General features: G+C 46.6%; 3 protein-coding genes across 5 annotated transcripts; 1 reads left to right on the top strand and 2 right to left on the bottom strand.

Moving 5' to 3' along the window:
* Positions 1 to 130: 130 nt before the first annotated feature.
* On the top strand, positions 131 to 2197 carry LOC124467422 (aquaporin-10-like). Its single transcript, XM_047019704.1, has 3 exons — positions 131 to 160; positions 1641 to 1858; positions 1969 to 2197. Exons 1-3 carry the CDS (start codon positions 131 to 133, stop codon positions 2195 to 2197), a joined length of 477 nt encoding a protein of 158 aa, XP_046875660.1.
* A 117-nt stretch (positions 2198 to 2314) lies between these two features.
* Positions 2315 to 10685, bottom strand: znf687b (zinc finger protein 687b). 2 transcript variants are annotated; one of them, XM_047018869.1, is made up of 10 exons: positions 10590 to 10685; positions 7454 to 9826; positions 6998 to 7290; positions 6663 to 6847; positions 6298 to 6474; positions 5940 to 6102; positions 5482 to 5823; positions 5109 to 5209; positions 4906 to 4999; positions 2315 to 4409 (listed from the first exon to the last, which is right to left on the bottom strand). In XM_047018869.1, exons 2-10 carry the CDS (start codon positions 9810 to 9812, stop codon positions 3813 to 3815), a joined length of 4311 nt encoding a protein of 1436 aa, XP_046874825.1. In that variant the 5' UTR covers positions 9813 to 9826; positions 10590 to 10685; the 3' UTR covers positions 2315 to 3812. The 2 variants fall into 2 exon arrangements, with proteins under 2 accessions (XP_046874825.1, XP_046874827.1); XM_047018871.1 differs by having other exon boundaries at positions 6998 to 7257.
* Positions 10686 to 10899: 214 nt separating this feature from the next.
* On the bottom strand, positions 10900 to 14335 carry LOC124466914 (26S proteasome non-ATPase regulatory subunit 4-like). Of its 2 annotated transcripts, none has more exons than XM_047018877.1 (10): positions 14247 to 14335; positions 13518 to 13658; positions 13266 to 13380; positions 13064 to 13150; positions 12836 to 12904; positions 12445 to 12660; positions 12203 to 12311; positions 11955 to 12086; positions 11792 to 11850; positions 10900 to 11579 (listed from the first exon to the last, which is right to left on the bottom strand). In XM_047018877.1, exons 1-10 carry the CDS (start codon positions 14270 to 14272, stop codon positions 11409 to 11411), a joined length of 1125 nt encoding a protein of 374 aa, XP_046874833.1. In that variant the 5' UTR covers positions 14273 to 14335; the 3' UTR covers positions 10900 to 11408. The 2 variants fall into 2 exon arrangements, with proteins under 2 accessions (XP_046874833.1, XP_046874834.1); XM_047018878.1 differs by having other exon boundaries at positions 11792 to 11847; positions 14247 to 14334.
* Between the last annotated feature and the right edge of the window lie 1572 nt (positions 14336 to 15907).

Genomic DNA, 15907 nt, shown 5'->3' with positions numbered 1-15907 from the left:
GTGTGCAGTGCGCGAGTAGTATCCGACAGGGACGCAAATAAATAAGCTACATAGAACGGACTCAGAGTAATCGGCTTGTTGTCATGACGGCAGCGGTCCTCTCACCTTTCCCCTCCTCTGCCACGACGGAATGTCCCTCTTCCCCGACACTACCCACAGAGTAGCCTATAGTGTGCGCACTCTGCACGATCACATATTACAGAATAATTGGACAGTTCGGTTGACTTATAATATTTAGGCCTACTGTCAACTACAACATAACAACTGCAGTTTGTATTTTTGCATTGTGTGTCTGAAAGGCCTAATACAACTTGCATCATATTTTCCTAAAGTAGACTATTGTTTTCCTCGCCTATTACAGTAACCACAGTGGTGTTTTGCTTTGCTGTGGCTTAGAGTGACCAGGTCAACCTGCAAACTATCCCGTCGACACAGTCTTGTTTCAAGTTTGTCTGTCGTCTATTTTGTAAAGAGCCAGGTGTCATGTTCTCAAGTAAAGGAATCACTTACTGTTTATCTTGAACATGTGTATGTACATGTGTGTGTGTGCATGTTCAACAGGAATGAGATTGTGTGTGTTTTTGTGTGTGTTTGTTCATTAGGAATTTAGAGATTGTGTGTGCATGCATGGGTACCTGTATGTATAGGAGCTGGTGTATGATTTTGAGGGAGATACATTTTTACATGGAAATACAAATATCAGCTGGTAGATTAAATAGGAATTTTATAACAAATCCCACACTGGGCACTTCTTCTAAGGAAGTGTTTCTAAACTGGACTAACCAGGTTTGTGGGTTCCATGTAACTGTAACTCCGAAGCACACGTCCCCACACCACCCTCTCCACACCAGCTCCACCAGTTGTTGAACACACACACATGCATACATATTAGGCCATTACTTAATTGGGTCGCCCACACCAACCATCCTTGTTAACTGCTAACTTGCTAACTTGTTAACTGGGTGGTAGGTGGCATGTAACTCTATAACTTGTGTCTAACTGTGAGACACACATTTGTCATGTGTTTCTGATTGGCTGGGTGGTGGCATGCAACTTAATCATGTTACATTAAATACATTGAAGTAACATCACAAACATAGAACCCCACCAATTTAACCCTTTACCCTCCAAGGATGAAATCTGTATTGAGTTTTGATCATTTTAAGTATTTACTGTGCATGGAGAGAGTCATCTGATACACTATGTAAACAAAAAGAAAATAGTAATATCATACCTTCAAGAAAAGACTAAAAACGCACTTGTTCCGGGAGTACAACGTACTTAACAAAGATTTGCTGGATCAGATGTTAATTTATTTCCTCCAGGAACACAATGACACTTATTGAGGGACTTGTTGCACTACTTGTTGGATAGTTGTAACTGATTTAACTGCTTGTACTCGCTGTGAATTATATTATTGTTGTTTGCTTTCCTACAGGTACATTCTTGCACTTTTGAGGTTCATGTTGTTTAATTGTAACTTGTTTAAATCACTTTTATTCCTGGGCAAAGGTTTATTGATGACAAATCGTTTTTACCAAATAGAATCAAGGAAGAGTGCAAACAAAAGGGCCAGTCCCTTACTATACTATCAACTCACCATCATATGACTTGTGGCATGTTTGGTCTATGCTGTTCAGGTAATCGGTACAGCTGCCCTGATGGTGTGCGTTCTGGCTTTGGGGGACCGTAGGAATTCCCCGGCCCCTCCTGGTCTGGAGCCAGTCCTGGTGGGGGCCGTGGTCCTGTGCATTGGGGTGTCCATGGGCTCCAACAGCGGCTACTCCCTGAACCCGGCCAGGGACTTGGGGCCCCGTCTCTTCACTTATTTCGCTGGCTGGGGTGGAGAGGTGTTCAGGTCAGACAAACACTCACAGACTCCCCCCTCTCTCTTTCTTCTTTTCTCTCAAAGGGGTATGGCAGACACTGACTCACTTTACTCTAATGTTCCCTCTTTGTCCCTCCCAGTGCTGGAGATGGGTGGTGGTGGGTGCCGCTGGTAGCCACTAATGTCGGTGCCCTGGTGGGAACACTCATCTACATGCTCATGATCGGGGTCCACCATCTAGAGCCAGGGGCCTCTTCCGAACCTCCTGGCCAAGATGTGAAAGCTGAGGGCAAGCACATTGTGAAGTTGGAGGGAGAACCAGACCTAATTTACTACCCAAAGGAGTTGCAGTGTGGGACGGCAATGTAAAGGAAAAAAGCATTGGGATCAGTCGTACCCGAGAACATGTTGTGGCTTCCCATTCATAGAGGGAATAAGACTTAATTACAAAAGCACTTAAATAGGTGTAAATAGTGTGAAAAGTTACTAGTCTATTGTTTATTTCTATTAGTTATTCACTAAGTAACCCATGTTCCATTTCAGACATTTATTTTAAAACGACACAAAAAGTGTATGGCATTTTCATCAAGCAAACCACAACCATAGAAAATTAAAAGGACACACATGGATTCACTAATTTGCTATATAAATATGACAATAGGTGATAAAAAAAACGAACAGAACAACATCCATACAAACAGGCCTCCTTCACAAGACCATAAAGGTCGTAATGAAAGAAATCGAAAATTAAACTGGAGGACAGCAAGCACTGATTCTGTATACGTTATTACAAAAAGAATCATATCAAAGAGATATATGTTTGTTTTCATACACATTATTGAAAGACACTATACGCCAGTGTTCTCACGCTCGCTCCGGCCATTCATTATAATGTAGTACTCCCCTGTTTTTCTTCAGATTGGTTGGTGGTGGTGGTGGGAAGTGGGGGGGGGGGGGGGGGGGGGGGGGGGCAGAAACCAAACAGTACATGTACAAATACTATACGTATTCACATTTTCATAACAAGTAACAAAACTCAAAAGCTTTTCTTTTTGTGTACTGTATATGTATTTACATCGCAACGTACAGGTTGTGCACTAATGGCAAGACTGCGTATTTCTCTTGTTCTAGCTTCACTGTAGACAACACCACCACTCACACCACACGGGCTACAACAACTGTGTGTAACCTCCACTCCTACCGAAAAGTTCAAACAACAGAGATGGAACCGCTTTTAACCAAGCGATAGTGCTTCATCTTACGATGAGACTGGCAGCAAAAGAAAGCACAAATACCAACAACAACGTGTTTCATATAAATAAATATTACAAAGTCAATATTCAATAAAATCAGTGTTTAAAATTCTCCTCGTACTCCCTTTTTTTGCTTCTGGTGCCTCTAAGCTTTATCTGACACTGATTTGAGAATGGTTGGAACAGTTTTTCACTGCCTTTTTATTACAAAGATGGCCGACAGCTTAGGGACCAGCGGGAGTGCTTCTTTATACAGTGGCTCTGAGGGGATGGCAGGGTGAAGAGTTATAGCAATACTGTACGCCTTTGGGACCCAACTGTTCAGCCAACGAATCTGTATGAAAAAGGTATGGATGCTGCGTACAAAAATGTTGGTGAATGTAATACAGAGTACGGTACGAAATGTAGAAAAGAAGTTAGCTTCATGTGGAAAGAAACTAAGGTGCAGACAAAGCAAATGAGCGATGTGGTGGTGAAAGATGACGAGACGGGACCCACAGCGTGATTGGGCGTCAACGCCTCACTTCCTGGTCATGTGGTCAGACGGCGCAGTTCCCTCGGAGGCCCATCTTGTTACGTTTAGTTATACGATCCATATAATGATCGACATGCAGTCAGATTCATAGAGTGTTAAATATAAAAACATCGAGCTTACAGGTGGCTCCAGACAGCACGGGCGGGGGGGTGGGAGGGAGGGATCCAGACAGTTTGGTTCTTGTCAGTCAGTCACCCTACTGGGGCTTGTCAGTCTTGTGGGAGGTGATGAAAGCCATGCCGTGGGTCCTAAAGTGTGTGTTGAGGTCCGAGGCCTTGTCGAAGCGCCTGCCACAGACCTTGCAGCTCATGCTGCCCTCCCCGTCCTCGCCCTGCTGGGAGGAGGGGGAGGAGGGCGAGCCCTGAGGGGAGCCCAGGGTGCGGGCGGTGCCGCGCTCGGTGTCGCCCTGGGGGTCCCGTACGCGGTGCGTGATGAAGCGGTGGCGCCCGAGGGATCCGGCCGAGGCGAAGCACACCCCGCACTGCAGGCACTGGTAGGAGGCGGCGTCGGCGCGGTGCTGGGGGATGTGCTGCTGGAACTCGGCGCCGTCCTCCGTGGTGAAGCCGCACGGCACGCAGCGGAACACGCTGTCGTCTTCCTCGGGTTCTGGAGCTGCCGTCGCCACAGAGCCCCGCGTCCTCTTGGCCGGGCCCTCCTCGCCAGCGTCTTCCGGGGCCTCGCGGCCTTCGTCCTCCCCGCTTGGCCTCGCGCCCGGGGGGCCGCCCTCGCCATCCAGTTCCGAGGAGCTACCGGGCCCTTCTCCTGGGGCGGAACGTTTTCTGGTCTGTGGGCCCTGGAAATGGGGGATGATAAATACATAGTTTAATACACGTGATCGCTGAATGCCAGTGAGTGAGGGTGGACATTAGAGCTAATCCTGCTTGAGACTAAGGCCAAATCTCAATACTTGTCTTACCCCTACCCCTAGCCCTTAATTTACCCTAGCCCTTGTGTCTTGAAACTGAGGGGTAAGGGCTACACAGCCCTATGAAATGAGACACCACTTTGTTACGGTTACATGTATCGCTGACTCCAAAGCATGTAGTGTTATGCACTGATATCAAACAAAATTAGCTTGAAATTCACTGCTAATGGGGTTTAATTAAAACTGTAGACATGCATGGAATCCATTCAAGGCTAATCAGAGAAATACAGGACTGTTGTGCAAATCAGCAATGTAACGTTAGCGTAGCAAACTAGCGATTTAAAAAAACGTTTCAATTAAGATCTAAGGGCTAGGGGTAAGACAGAGTATTGGGATTGGGCCTAACACTAAACTAGAGGCGGACCTGTCCATCTGCCGCTCGGACCCCATGGTGGACCCGGATATGCTTGTCCAGTAGGAACCGACTGCTGAAGGTCCGCTTTCCCTCAGTGCAATATCTGCAAACACACACACACACATATATAAATACATGTGTAATAGTTGTACTTCCTACAGCTTCAAATATATGTAAAGAAAACAAAAATACATATAGGACAATGGACTCACTGGCAGTGGAAGACTCTCTTGTTGCCCTCGTGAATCACTCGTATGTGTCTCCTTAGGCTGGACGAGGTGCTGAACGAGCCTTCGCATATATGACATGGGAACTGCACACACACAAAAAAAGAAGAATGAACGAATGCATACATTATGAGACGTCTTCTGTAAGTGAGTTGATAAGTGCCTGTGTGTGTGTGTGTGTTCCAGCTACCTGTGTGTGTGTGTGTGTGTGTGTGTGTATGTTCCAGCTACCTGTGTGTGTGTGTTCCAGCTACCTGTGTGTGTGTGTGTGTTCCAGCTACCTGTGTGTGTGTGTGTGTTCCAGCTACCTGTGTGTGTGTGTGTTCCAGCTACCTGTGTGTGTGTGTGTTCCAGCTACCTTGCCGTGCTCTGTCTTGATGTGGCTGATGTAGTCTTCCCTGTCAGCGAAGCTCTTCTGACACTGCTGGCAGTTCCTCTCTCCTACATGGCTGCCCACATCCATGGTGCTGGACTGACTCCCAGGAGCCTCGTAGTCCTCATCCGCGTCGTCATCCCCTTCCTCCTCCTCTTCCTCCTCCTCCTCCTCCTCCTGGTCCCGGCCCCAGTCCTCTCCGTCCGAGTTGTCCGTTTTTGCAGTAGGCTTCGATTTGGGGAGGGAGGGGGTCAGGGTGTTGGTGGAGGGCGTGGCAGGGGCATCTGATTGGCCTTCCTGTTTGACTGACAGGCCTCTGTGGGCAGTCTGGCCAGTAATAACATCGAAACCAGAAGGAGAATGACAAACACACAAGGAACTTAGAAAAACAAAAAAACATTACTGTTATAGAACCACATTCATCGTTAACATAAAAAACAAACCTTAATGTGCTCCATCATGGAACCCTTCTGGGCGTAGAGTTTGGTGCAGTCAGGGCACTTAAACACATGGACTTTCTGTTTGGCCAGGTGAGTATCAAAGTGCATGTACAGCAAGGGCTTCTGAGTGAAGACTGTGTCACACATCACACACTTGTAGATCATTCTGGAAAGAGAAGGAATAGAAAACAATTATTTAAAAAAAGCTAAATAAATACATTGAAAAACCATCAGTAAAATAAATGTCCATGCTCTTATTGATAACAAATTCATTAATGTATTAAACCACGACTAGATTCAAATTCAGATACTCCAAAAGGACTGAAGTATGTTTTCATAGGCTAGGTTCTTGGACACATACTTGGCCTGTCCCCCTGTCAGGGTTGGGTGCTGGGTGCTGATATGGCCCTGGGCGCTGGGGGCCGACTTGAAAGCCATGGGGCAGCTGGGGCACTTGTGGAAGACCTCGCAGTGGGCCGTCTGGATGTGGGACTTGATGGAGTTCAGGCCCCCAAACACCACCTGACAGCTGGAGCACCTGCACACAGGAACAACACAACAGATGATCACACACACAACCACAGATCAACAAACATTTTTTACACCGGGATAGTGACGTAGAGTGTGACTCTATTTTAAGGTGGGTTTTGCACACTGACTGCAGAATATTACAAATGGGGTTTTGTCATTGGGTCTGGTCTGGTGTGTGTGCGCGCCCCTCTGCACCTGTAGCCGATGCGTCTGGCAAAGTGCAGACAGGCCTCCTGCAGGTGGGTCTGGAAGCTGGCCTGCCTGGCGATGCCTCCACACTCCGGGCAGACGTGGGGAGCGCGGTGCTTGTGGATCCTCTGGTGGGCGGACACGCTGCAGGAGTTGGGCAGCATCATCGGGGGGGAACACAGGGTGCAGGTCTGGGGTGGAGGAGGTGGAGGAGACGGGGGAACAGTCGTAAGGTAGAGCTCTCCAGCATTAAGTGTTAGGGGGATTTATGATGCTCTAGTATCCCATCTGAAGCCAGTAGATCCTCCAATATCACAAGCAGGTCTATCATCATGACTCACCGAGTTAGGCGTGGCCCTGATCTGCTGGAAGTGGGCGACGAGTTCGGCCTTCCCGGAGAACTGGGTCTGGCATTCGGGGCATTTGAAGTTCTGGTACTGCAGCACCTCCCCCTTCTTGCAGGGCAGGGGCATCAGGGCCTGGGGGCTCTGGGGCGCCCGGCGCATGGGCCTGGGCTGGGCGGAGGCCGGGGAGGGGGCGTCCTTCATCGGGCTGCAGCCCGCCGACGAGGCAGCGCCAGCAGTGGCGGAGGGCGACGGGACTGGAGGAGAGGGGATTGAAGAGGAGAGCATGCCTGGTCAAACAAGGAGATGGAGAGTGGAGAAGATGGGTCAATGGAGCTAATTCCTTGGTGAATAATGTGGTCGCTGTATATATTTTTTGCACACATTCCTAACAGGAAATACACACAATGTGGCGAAAGACAAAACCCGACACTTTCCGCAAACCACGCTCACCGATGGGTGTCGTGTCCTGCTGACCAATCATCTGCTCCACGGTGACGGGCCTCATGACCAGGTGAGAGCACTGCATGACCAGGCCTCTCTCCTTGTGTTCGCGGGCGTGCAGCAGTAGGCTACACTTGTTGAAGAAGGCCAGCCTCTTGGCGCAATGGTTGCACGTCACCTCAATCCTCAGCGAGCGCCGATCGTAGTGGCGGGCAAGGCTACGCTCCAGGGCGAAAGCATCACCACATTCCAGGCAGCGGTACCCGGTGGCGGGCAGTGGGAGCCCCCACTCTGGGGGCGGAAGGGCCGAGAGGTCGGGCTTGTAGCTGGGCAGCAGGTTCTTGCTGTTGAGGATCTTGTTGAAAGCCTCTACCAAACTGGACTGGCTGCGAGAGATGACAGCACCTGTGCTGTTGACGATGGAGGCCGGCTTGCTGGGCTGGTGCGTTCCGGCTAGGACATTGGCACCGGCTCCGTTAGCAGTCTTGGCGCCAGTTGGACGGACACTGATCCCACCACCGCCGACAGAGAACTTAGGAGAGCAGGCTACAGATGGCGTGGCGGGCAGGGCAGCCGATTTAGTGATGCTGACCGCCGTGGCAGACACCTTTGCCTTGTCTGAAGCGGCGGCCATCTTGTTCTGAACCTTGGTCGCAGCTGCTAGCATTACACTGCTGGCAGCGAGAGTGGACACTGGCAGAGCGTTAAGAGCTTTCACTTTCTGTTGCTGAGGTGTTTCCGTGCGACCGGCCGAAGCCTCCACTTTGCGGGCCTTGTTGGCTGGGACCTTACGTCCACCTTGTTGGGCCTTGCTGGGGTCCAGACTCTTGCCTGCTGCAGCACCACCCTTGGGGGCCACCCTGGTGACAGTTCTGGTGATCCCCCCGGTGGAGGTTTTGATGGTCTTTATCCGCACCTTGAGGGGCCGGGACGGAGCACCTGGTGCTGCAGGGGTTGGGGCACTCCCCTCAGTGGAAAGGGGTTTAGGTTTGCCGTCATCCACCTCCATCTTTTCGTCTTCTTTTCCAGCACCTTCAGCTTTCCCCGTGTCTGTCTTGTTCTCAACCAGCTTTTCCACTCCATTCCCAACTTCCATCTCTTCTTCTTCCTCCTTGGGTTCTCTTAGGTCTGAAGGCGGTGGTGTGGAGGCCACTGCAGGGCTGGAGCATCTCTTGGACATCCCTGGTGCAGTCGATTTGGGCATCTCGGGCTCTGGACTCTCGGGTGAATCCCTCTCTTCAATGACATGTTCTGGGTGTCTGTCTTCCTGGGGTGGACTCTTGGTGGAACCAGGCTGTGGGGTGGAGCTCAAGCTGGCCCCAGAGGGTGTGTCCCCAGGCTTGGGGTGAGCTGACAAGGACACCGAGGGCTGGGTTGATATTGGGTCTGAGCTGGAGGCAGGGGACCTGAACCGTCGGGTCAGTTTGGGAGGGGTGCACGTGGGAGAGGCAGGGCCCTCTTGGATCACCAGCGGGCCTCCGAGGTCTGGGTCCGAGTCATCTTCCTCTTCAGAGTCCCGGGGGCGGAATCCTGCAGGGGTGGCTTTGGGAGTGCCGTTCAATGCCGTGAGAGAGGAGAGTGCAGAGGGAGGAGGTGGGAGTAGAGGTTTGGAAGGAGGGAAGAAAGGAGACGACAGTCCTCCCGGGATGAGAGGAGAAGACACAACAGTTGAAGAGGAAGATGAAGAAAAAGAGGCTTTGACCTCTTCGACCATATCTTGGCCTGCATCTTGATGGCTGTGTTGTTGCTGATGCTGCTGTTGGAGGAGCTGCATCTTCCTTGCTCTACCTACAGGGTCTCCGGACCCCTGTGCTATTAGAGGCTTCAGTCTGTTAAAAATGCTACCGCCCTGTTTAGTAGATTTAGTTGACCCAGCACCGACTCCTCCGCCCTCTGAAGCCGTCTTTGAAGTGTTCACGGACCATGGCTCTCCATTGGATTGGGACTGGGATAGAGGCATGGATGCAGAGACCCCAGATGCTCCAAACCCATTGTGATTCAGTGGTTCTGATTCAGCCATGCCTGAGGCACAGGCACCCAGCCTAGGACCCACTGCCACTCCGGAAGATCCATCATTCGGGTCCTGATCTGTATCTCCATCTCCACCATCAAGGGTCTCAGGACGAACTCTGTTTTTCACAATAACGCTGACAATGGGTGTGTCTGTCTGAGGGTCTGGGGGGCTGGGTGGTCTCAGGGAGGGTCCAACACCCACCCCACCATCTGGCTTGCCCAGAGAAGCTCCCCCCTGCCCATGTGGCCCTTCGGCATCATCAGGAGCGGACTGGATGGCCTCTTTAGCATCGATGTCTGGGATGTCAAACGCTGCCAACAGGTCATCAAAATCTGGGGTCTTCATGTCCCCCATAACGGGACTGAATCCTGCAAAATAGGGCGCAGAAAATATATATATTTTTATATTGCATTGTTTATCAATGCACAAGTATCATGCATCTAACCTTATAAAAAAGCTAAAATAAGCAGATGAAACACACGGGAAAAAAATCCTAACCGTTAGGTTAGTTTACGATTTCAGGCCATTACACTTGCAGTAAACAACTCAATGTTATTCTTTACATGACGCGGACCTGCATGCAATTTTGGACACTGACAGCTAGCAAACGATTAGCTAGCTAGCCAGCTCCGGCTCAGACCGCCGTCTTGGCAACCATTTATGCCAACAACTAGCTAACGTTTGCTAGCCGGAGGTTAGCGTAGTAGCGTTTGCTAGGCTAGCTAGCCACCTCTTGTTCAGATTGCTAACTACTTGCTAGCAAATAAATTGGGCACTAATAGTTAATACAATACAACTTGCATGATTTAGAAAACGTAGATTGAACTGCAACGGTTATTTGAAAATGCATACGTAAACAACACTAACGTCTCAATGCTGCGAGTTTATTAAGCTTCCCCCTCCATCATCATCACATTGAGCCAGACACATAGGCTAGCTGGTCGCTCAGCCAAGCCAAGCAAGCGAGGGGTCATTTAACGGAGGCCATAATTGCTTGCACTCAAAACGATGTACTTATAAATTATTTTACTATATTGGCAATGCAATAATAGTTTGGGCCATGTTATTGCATAGGACTATGGATGGGGTCAAAGCTAGTCGTTTTTTATCCTCTATATTTTGATTGTTTACCTGGATCCGAGATTCCCGACTATCCTCCTTGCTTCAACAGAAAAACCTTTACTTCCCGTCACATGATGAAAATAGGTCCTATCACATTATTGAATCAAAAGAATTTTATTGTACGTGCAACCACAAAGCATGCAATCGCCTATTCATAAAAAATGATCAATTTCTCAGTTTACATTGCGCAGTTTGTACGTCTAATGTCATTCTTCATTCGACATCCTTTTGTGCTAATAAAATGGTCCCCTCTGCAAAAATATTCCACACACTGTCTATGGGCTGAAGGTGACAGTCAGAGCCATGTATGAAACACACATGCCAGAAACCAATATTTTTATTGCAATAGAAAAACAACCATGTAAATAAAAGGACTTTTAGATTTACAATCTTGGGGACCTGTCATCACGTACCCAGTTCACAAGATTAATCTGTCAATCGGTAAATATAAACATGGGATGATAATAATAGACTAACTCCATCTTGGTGCTTTATTACAAAAATGATGCTACAGAAATCCATGGCATCAACCCAGTGTTATCCCTTTCTCACATTGCTGTCTTGAATCAGTCCATGGACTTAATACCAACAGATCAAATCAATCAATCAACAAACAGAGGCAGTTGATAAAGAAAAAAATACAATTGTCTGTTTAGGAAATTCTGTTTATGGTTTTCATGTAATGCAGGTGTTTGACACATGTGTGGCAGATCAGAAGTCCCATCTATTTGTATGTACATTTTCAGAGTTTCAGTCTATGGCTGTCTACTATATGCACACTAGTCTATTATTTAAATTGTTTCCATAGGTATCTATCTGGCCCCTGCTTTATTTCTTTTTCTCCTCGTCCTTCTTGCTGTCTGGCTTGTTACCAGTCTGGGAAGCCAGAGAGCCCATGGCATTGCGGATGGCCTCGTTGTTGGGGTCGACCCCCGGCAGGTTCTCCAGCACGCTCTGGAGGAACTCTGGATCCTGCATGACATCATAGTCATCCTCCTCCTGATGAAGGGAAACAGGGTCATAAGCGGAGGGCTAAATGACTAAATGTAAATGGAGAGTTGCAGGATATAACAGATGGTACCCAGTAGTACACAGTGGTAGTATTAACAGTGAGACGGGACCAAATCCCACTTAGAGCAGGAGTCCAGCTCACAGTATTGGCTCCAATATGTAATGTATTCTGTCATGAATGATCAATTGAATTAACATACTTTAGCTGACTCTGCAATGTCCATGGAGGCTCCTGTTTCCATAGCATCTCCATACTCTACTTGATAACAAGGTATGGGAAAGGTGAAAGATAAGCATTTGAGACAAAAACATTTAACTATAATGTGTTGGAATGAGTGTGGGTGATGATAAAATGAGTCTCACCTCCTCCAGCCAAGGACATCTGCATGGCATAGGCTATCTGCTCGTCCTCAGTCATGCTGCTGAAGTCAGGCAGTGCTGCCGGTCCCGTCTCCGGCTGAGACACTGACATCTTCAGCAAAGCCTCCTCAGATTCTTACACATAACAAACTGATGTTAGTGATCACTATGATCCCAATTCTCTCTATTCTAAACCATACACCCTTTGCAAATACAGATTTTAACAAACAGTAAAATGCCATTCTTATTACCATCTTGAGTGGGAGTGGGTATGCCAGCCTCGGTGGCAGAGGCAGCAGTCACCCTTCTAGCCTCCTCCTCTTGCCTCTGTCTCTGCTCCTCCATGGACACACGCAGGGCCTGAAAGATGGAAGACAAGGCGACAAGTGAGGATAAGTACTGCTTGAAATCATCTGGGCGTAAGACATGTGGCTCCACCACAGGACTGGTATCTAATTAAGTCCGAGGAACTGTCTGTCAAGAGTCTAGTTACCAGTGCAAGCTCTGGGTCTGCGCTGGGGTCTACACCAAACTCAAAATCGCTAGCGCCCAAGCCCATCATGGAGCCACCCTCTCCGGCCAGAATGGGGGAGGAGAGTAGGGCGTCGGCCAGGCTGGGCCCTGGGGGAACAGTTACCAGGTGGGAGCCAGTCCCCTCATTCCCATTCAGCGTTTTGATGAAGGCAGTCAGCTTTTCTGTGTTTAGCTCCTATCAAGAGAATGGGGTGAGGTAGGAATGTATGATGAGAGGAAGGGGAGAAAGATGAGGGAGTTCAATCTTTTTGCAATTAAAATGGTGTCCATGATTATTATTTTGAACTCCACCTACTAATTTAATTCCCAAACATTTCCATAATGTTATGCTGGCACAAAAAAAACCTCACCTCTTCTCCAAAATTGATGATATCCACATTCACCTTCTCCTTTTTCAAACGCTTGGCCAATTTAACAAGCTGTGGGGGTGTTAGATCGGGACGAGAAAAGAGTGAGAGAGCAGTAACCATGGTGATGAACCACATGTATATTGCTGAAAACACTCTCTACCTTGGACAGAACTGGCTTGGGCCAGTTTGAAATGTACAAAGCATCAATTGTTCAAATATACAACATACATCTTTTTCACTGTCTTCAACGGGGCTTCCCACAAATGCAATGATCCTCATCTTGTGGTTCTTTCCCTGTCTGTGCTTAAGAGCAAGCTACACAAACAGAAAAAACATTCACAGCATGAACACACACTCATGAACATCCGAATTTTCGGTCATCTTGGAATACTAAGAGGATGTTGCTGTCTGGTAGGCTAACGTCACTCACATGGGCCACTCTGATGCCAGTGCAGAAGCAGATCTGACCACGGGGCTGGACAGCATGCAGCTTGGACAGGATGCGGCCTGCATCCGGCGTCAGTGTGGAAAGAACCTCACAGTTACTGCATTCAAGCATAAAAAGTCAAACACACCAGCGTTAAAAAATGGACTGTGTCTCTGACATTATTGCCAGCATCTAGAGTAGGCCATAACTCAACTCAAAGTGCCTTGGCTCTAACTAAGGCGACCACAAGCTTACTTGGCCATTGTGATAAGGCCAACGGTGTTTTCCGGGTTGCTGCGCGTTTTGGAGTGGCAGACAATGTTGACAGCATCTTGCTGTGCCTGAAGTCTGGTGGGTAGAAAGTCTCCATTTCGCATGTACTCACTATTGTCCACGCTGAGCAAATGAAAATATGACAACGTTTCAGTCACAGATACATTGCCAACAGTACTGATGACTTGCAGAATGTAAGATCTATATAGCACTCATTACCAACCATTGAGCTATTGGCATACCCTTGTGAACAGCCACTAAGATTAATTCTAATGTAGCTGTCTGGTGATTTACACACGACAACAACGTTCTTATCATGGCGACACGAGCTGAGCACCGCTGTACCGTAGTACTACGAAGCTAGCAATAATAGTCACCAACCCGTGAGCTTGCAAAGTATTTACGGCGAATACCCTAAATGAAATGAAAATATGTTATGAAAGTAACAAGCAATCACACCAGTTAAGTTGCCTTAAAGTTTTGACAAATTACATGTTAACTGTGACAACGATAATGACTCAGCCAACGGGTGCTATCTTGCTAGCTACTAGCTTGTTCTCTACCCCTTGATATATCTCCCCCACACGCCTATTAGCTTGATTTAAACTGTAGGAACAAGAGTAAAACATCGATGAAAGTTTAATCTCTGTAAATGTGCGTGAAATAATTTACGAAGATACACAAATAAAATGTATTTTTAGTCTCTCTTACCACACCATGGTACTTTCTAGCCCCATTTTGGAAACTTTGTGGTATCTATGACGAATTAATAACAACGCATTCAATTGGTCGAGAGGTTGCTATCTGAGCATCAAGTGCTTGTATTTAGCGATATATAAATAAATAAAAATCTGTTTAGGTCCATAATTTGTGTGTTCTTTGGTTTTAATAACTGCGGCAAGAATACAATACTACAAAACGCATGTAAAAAGAAACCCAGGCAATTCACACCATATGAAAAAACTTTTGTGCCATCTTACAAGTTAAAAAGGAAAGTACATTTGAGTAGAAAAGAAACGCAGGAATATATTACAGATGTAAATATCTGTATAAAAATAGTAGGCCAAAAAAATAAAGTTTATACGTTGCATGTTAGTTCCTGTTTCATCAAGGTAAATGCAATCTGTTTCCAATCTCATTTATCTCAATATGCAATATATTAAGTAGCTTCATAATAAAAACACCTAAAGCTAGAGGAGTACCATAAATAACATCAAAAATAGGGTAATACATATGTAGTAATTAGTAAATTGGCTTATTTACAGACAGTTGTAGTTACTACTTCTGCAGTTAATAAAGTAATAGCTCGCTTATTAGGTCTCATATTGGGACAGAGAACAGCTATAAGCCTGAAAAAGACATCATAACCTATATTACCTCTATAACATAGAATGAAAGGATATAAATCTATTTCTGTTCAATCTTTTAAAAAGTGTGTGTACAAAGAAAATTACATTACATATTTCATTTTGCCTGGTGTGTAGGTGCACTCTATAATATAGTTTAAACTTTGATATCACTCAGGGTTGAGCTCTACTAACTACCTAAGAAATAACTTTGTATGTATCAGAGAAGTAATGTGTCTGACTGCACACAATTCAACACTATTTGAATGAGAAAATACACTAGTTAGTACTACGAGCATAAATCCCTGTGTATCGTGGGTGAACAACAGGAGTTGTGAACAAAATGTTCTTTAAGCACATTAAGAGTCTGATTCAGAAACTCAAACTTCATGATTCTTAGTAGGTCACTTTTGGTCTCACTGTAAATGTCTTCCCATATCTCCACTTCAGACAACTATCACCACTGTCAAGAAAGCTGTTAGAGGAAAATATAAGATGATCTTTTTAGTTCAGTAAGGCTGATAACTTGTTTTTGAGGAATATCCAGTGGGCAGAGGCACTGTACTTAAGGATTATTGTATGGTTGATTGCCCTGAATATTACCCTACTGTAAAGGTATGGGAAAGGTTTTGGTCAAGAAGTTACATCTAAGAGTTCACAACAGCATCAATGGGAAGTATGTAGCTCAGTCAATATGTAAACTCATACCTGACAACTGGTATATTACTGTCCAACAACACTGTAAAACGTTTACAAAACACTATACATTCCAGCAATGTTTACAATCACAGTGTTCAAGGGTATCCATGTATGACTAGATAAATGTCTAAGAACTACTGTACTTTTCACTTGGTGTCCTTGCATCATACAGCACAGGAACAATTCATTATCTAGCATTGTAATGATAGTACAGGCAAGATCAACATGGAAAGTATCCAGCAATCCAGTTCATAGGCAGCAGGAATTAATCTCTGAGAGGAGAAAGGATGATCGGTTTTTAGGCATTTCATTACTTTTGCTGTTGTG

The sequence above is a fragment of the Hypomesus transpacificus genome, chromosome 4, assembly GCF_021917145.1.
Source record: "Hypomesus transpacificus isolate Combined female chromosome 4, fHypTra1, whole genome shotgun sequence".
NCBI classification, from domain to species: domain Eukaryota; kingdom Metazoa; phylum Chordata; class Actinopteri; order Osmeriformes; family Osmeridae; genus Hypomesus; species Hypomesus transpacificus.
This window is presented reverse-complemented; position numbering and strand designations above follow the sequence as displayed.

Excerpts from the sequence above, each read along its gene's own strand:
- LOC124466914 (XM_047018877.1), bottom strand. The coding sequence starts at position 14,272 with ATGGGGCTAGAAAGTACCATGGTGTG. Across the intron at positions 13,381-13,517 it reads GGCCTTATCACAATGGCCAA|TAACTGTGAGGTTCTTTCCA; the intron begins GTAAGCTTGTGG and ends GCTTGAATGCAG. Across the intron at positions 11,580-11,791 it reads ACATTGCAGAGTCAGCTAAA|GAGGAGGATGACTATGATGT; the intron begins GTATGTTAATTC and ends TCCCTTCATCAG.
- LOC124467422 (XM_047019704.1), top strand. The coding sequence starts at position 131 with ATGTCCCTCTTCCCCGACACTACCCACAGA. Across the intron at positions 161-1,640 it reads TCCCCGACACTACCCACAGA|GTAATCGGTACAGCTGCCCT; the intron begins GTAGCCTATAGT and ends TATGCTGTTCAG. Across the intron at positions 1,859-1,968 it reads TGGGGTGGAGAGGTGTTCAG|TGCTGGAGATGGGTGGTGGT; the intron begins GTCAGACAAACA and ends TGTCCCTCCCAG.
- znf687b (XM_047018869.1), bottom strand. The coding sequence starts at position 9,812 with ATGGGGGACATGAAGACCCCAGATTTTGATGACCTGTTGGCAGCGTTT. Across the intron at positions 5,000-5,108 it reads AAGAGAGTCTTCCACTGCCA|ATATTGCACTGAGGGAAAGC; the intron begins GTGAGTCCATTG and ends GTGTGTTTGCAG. Across the intron at positions 4,410-4,905 it reads TCCGAGCGGCAGATGGACAG|GGCCCACAGACCAGAAAACG; the intron begins GTCCGCCTCTAG and ends CCCCATTTCCAG.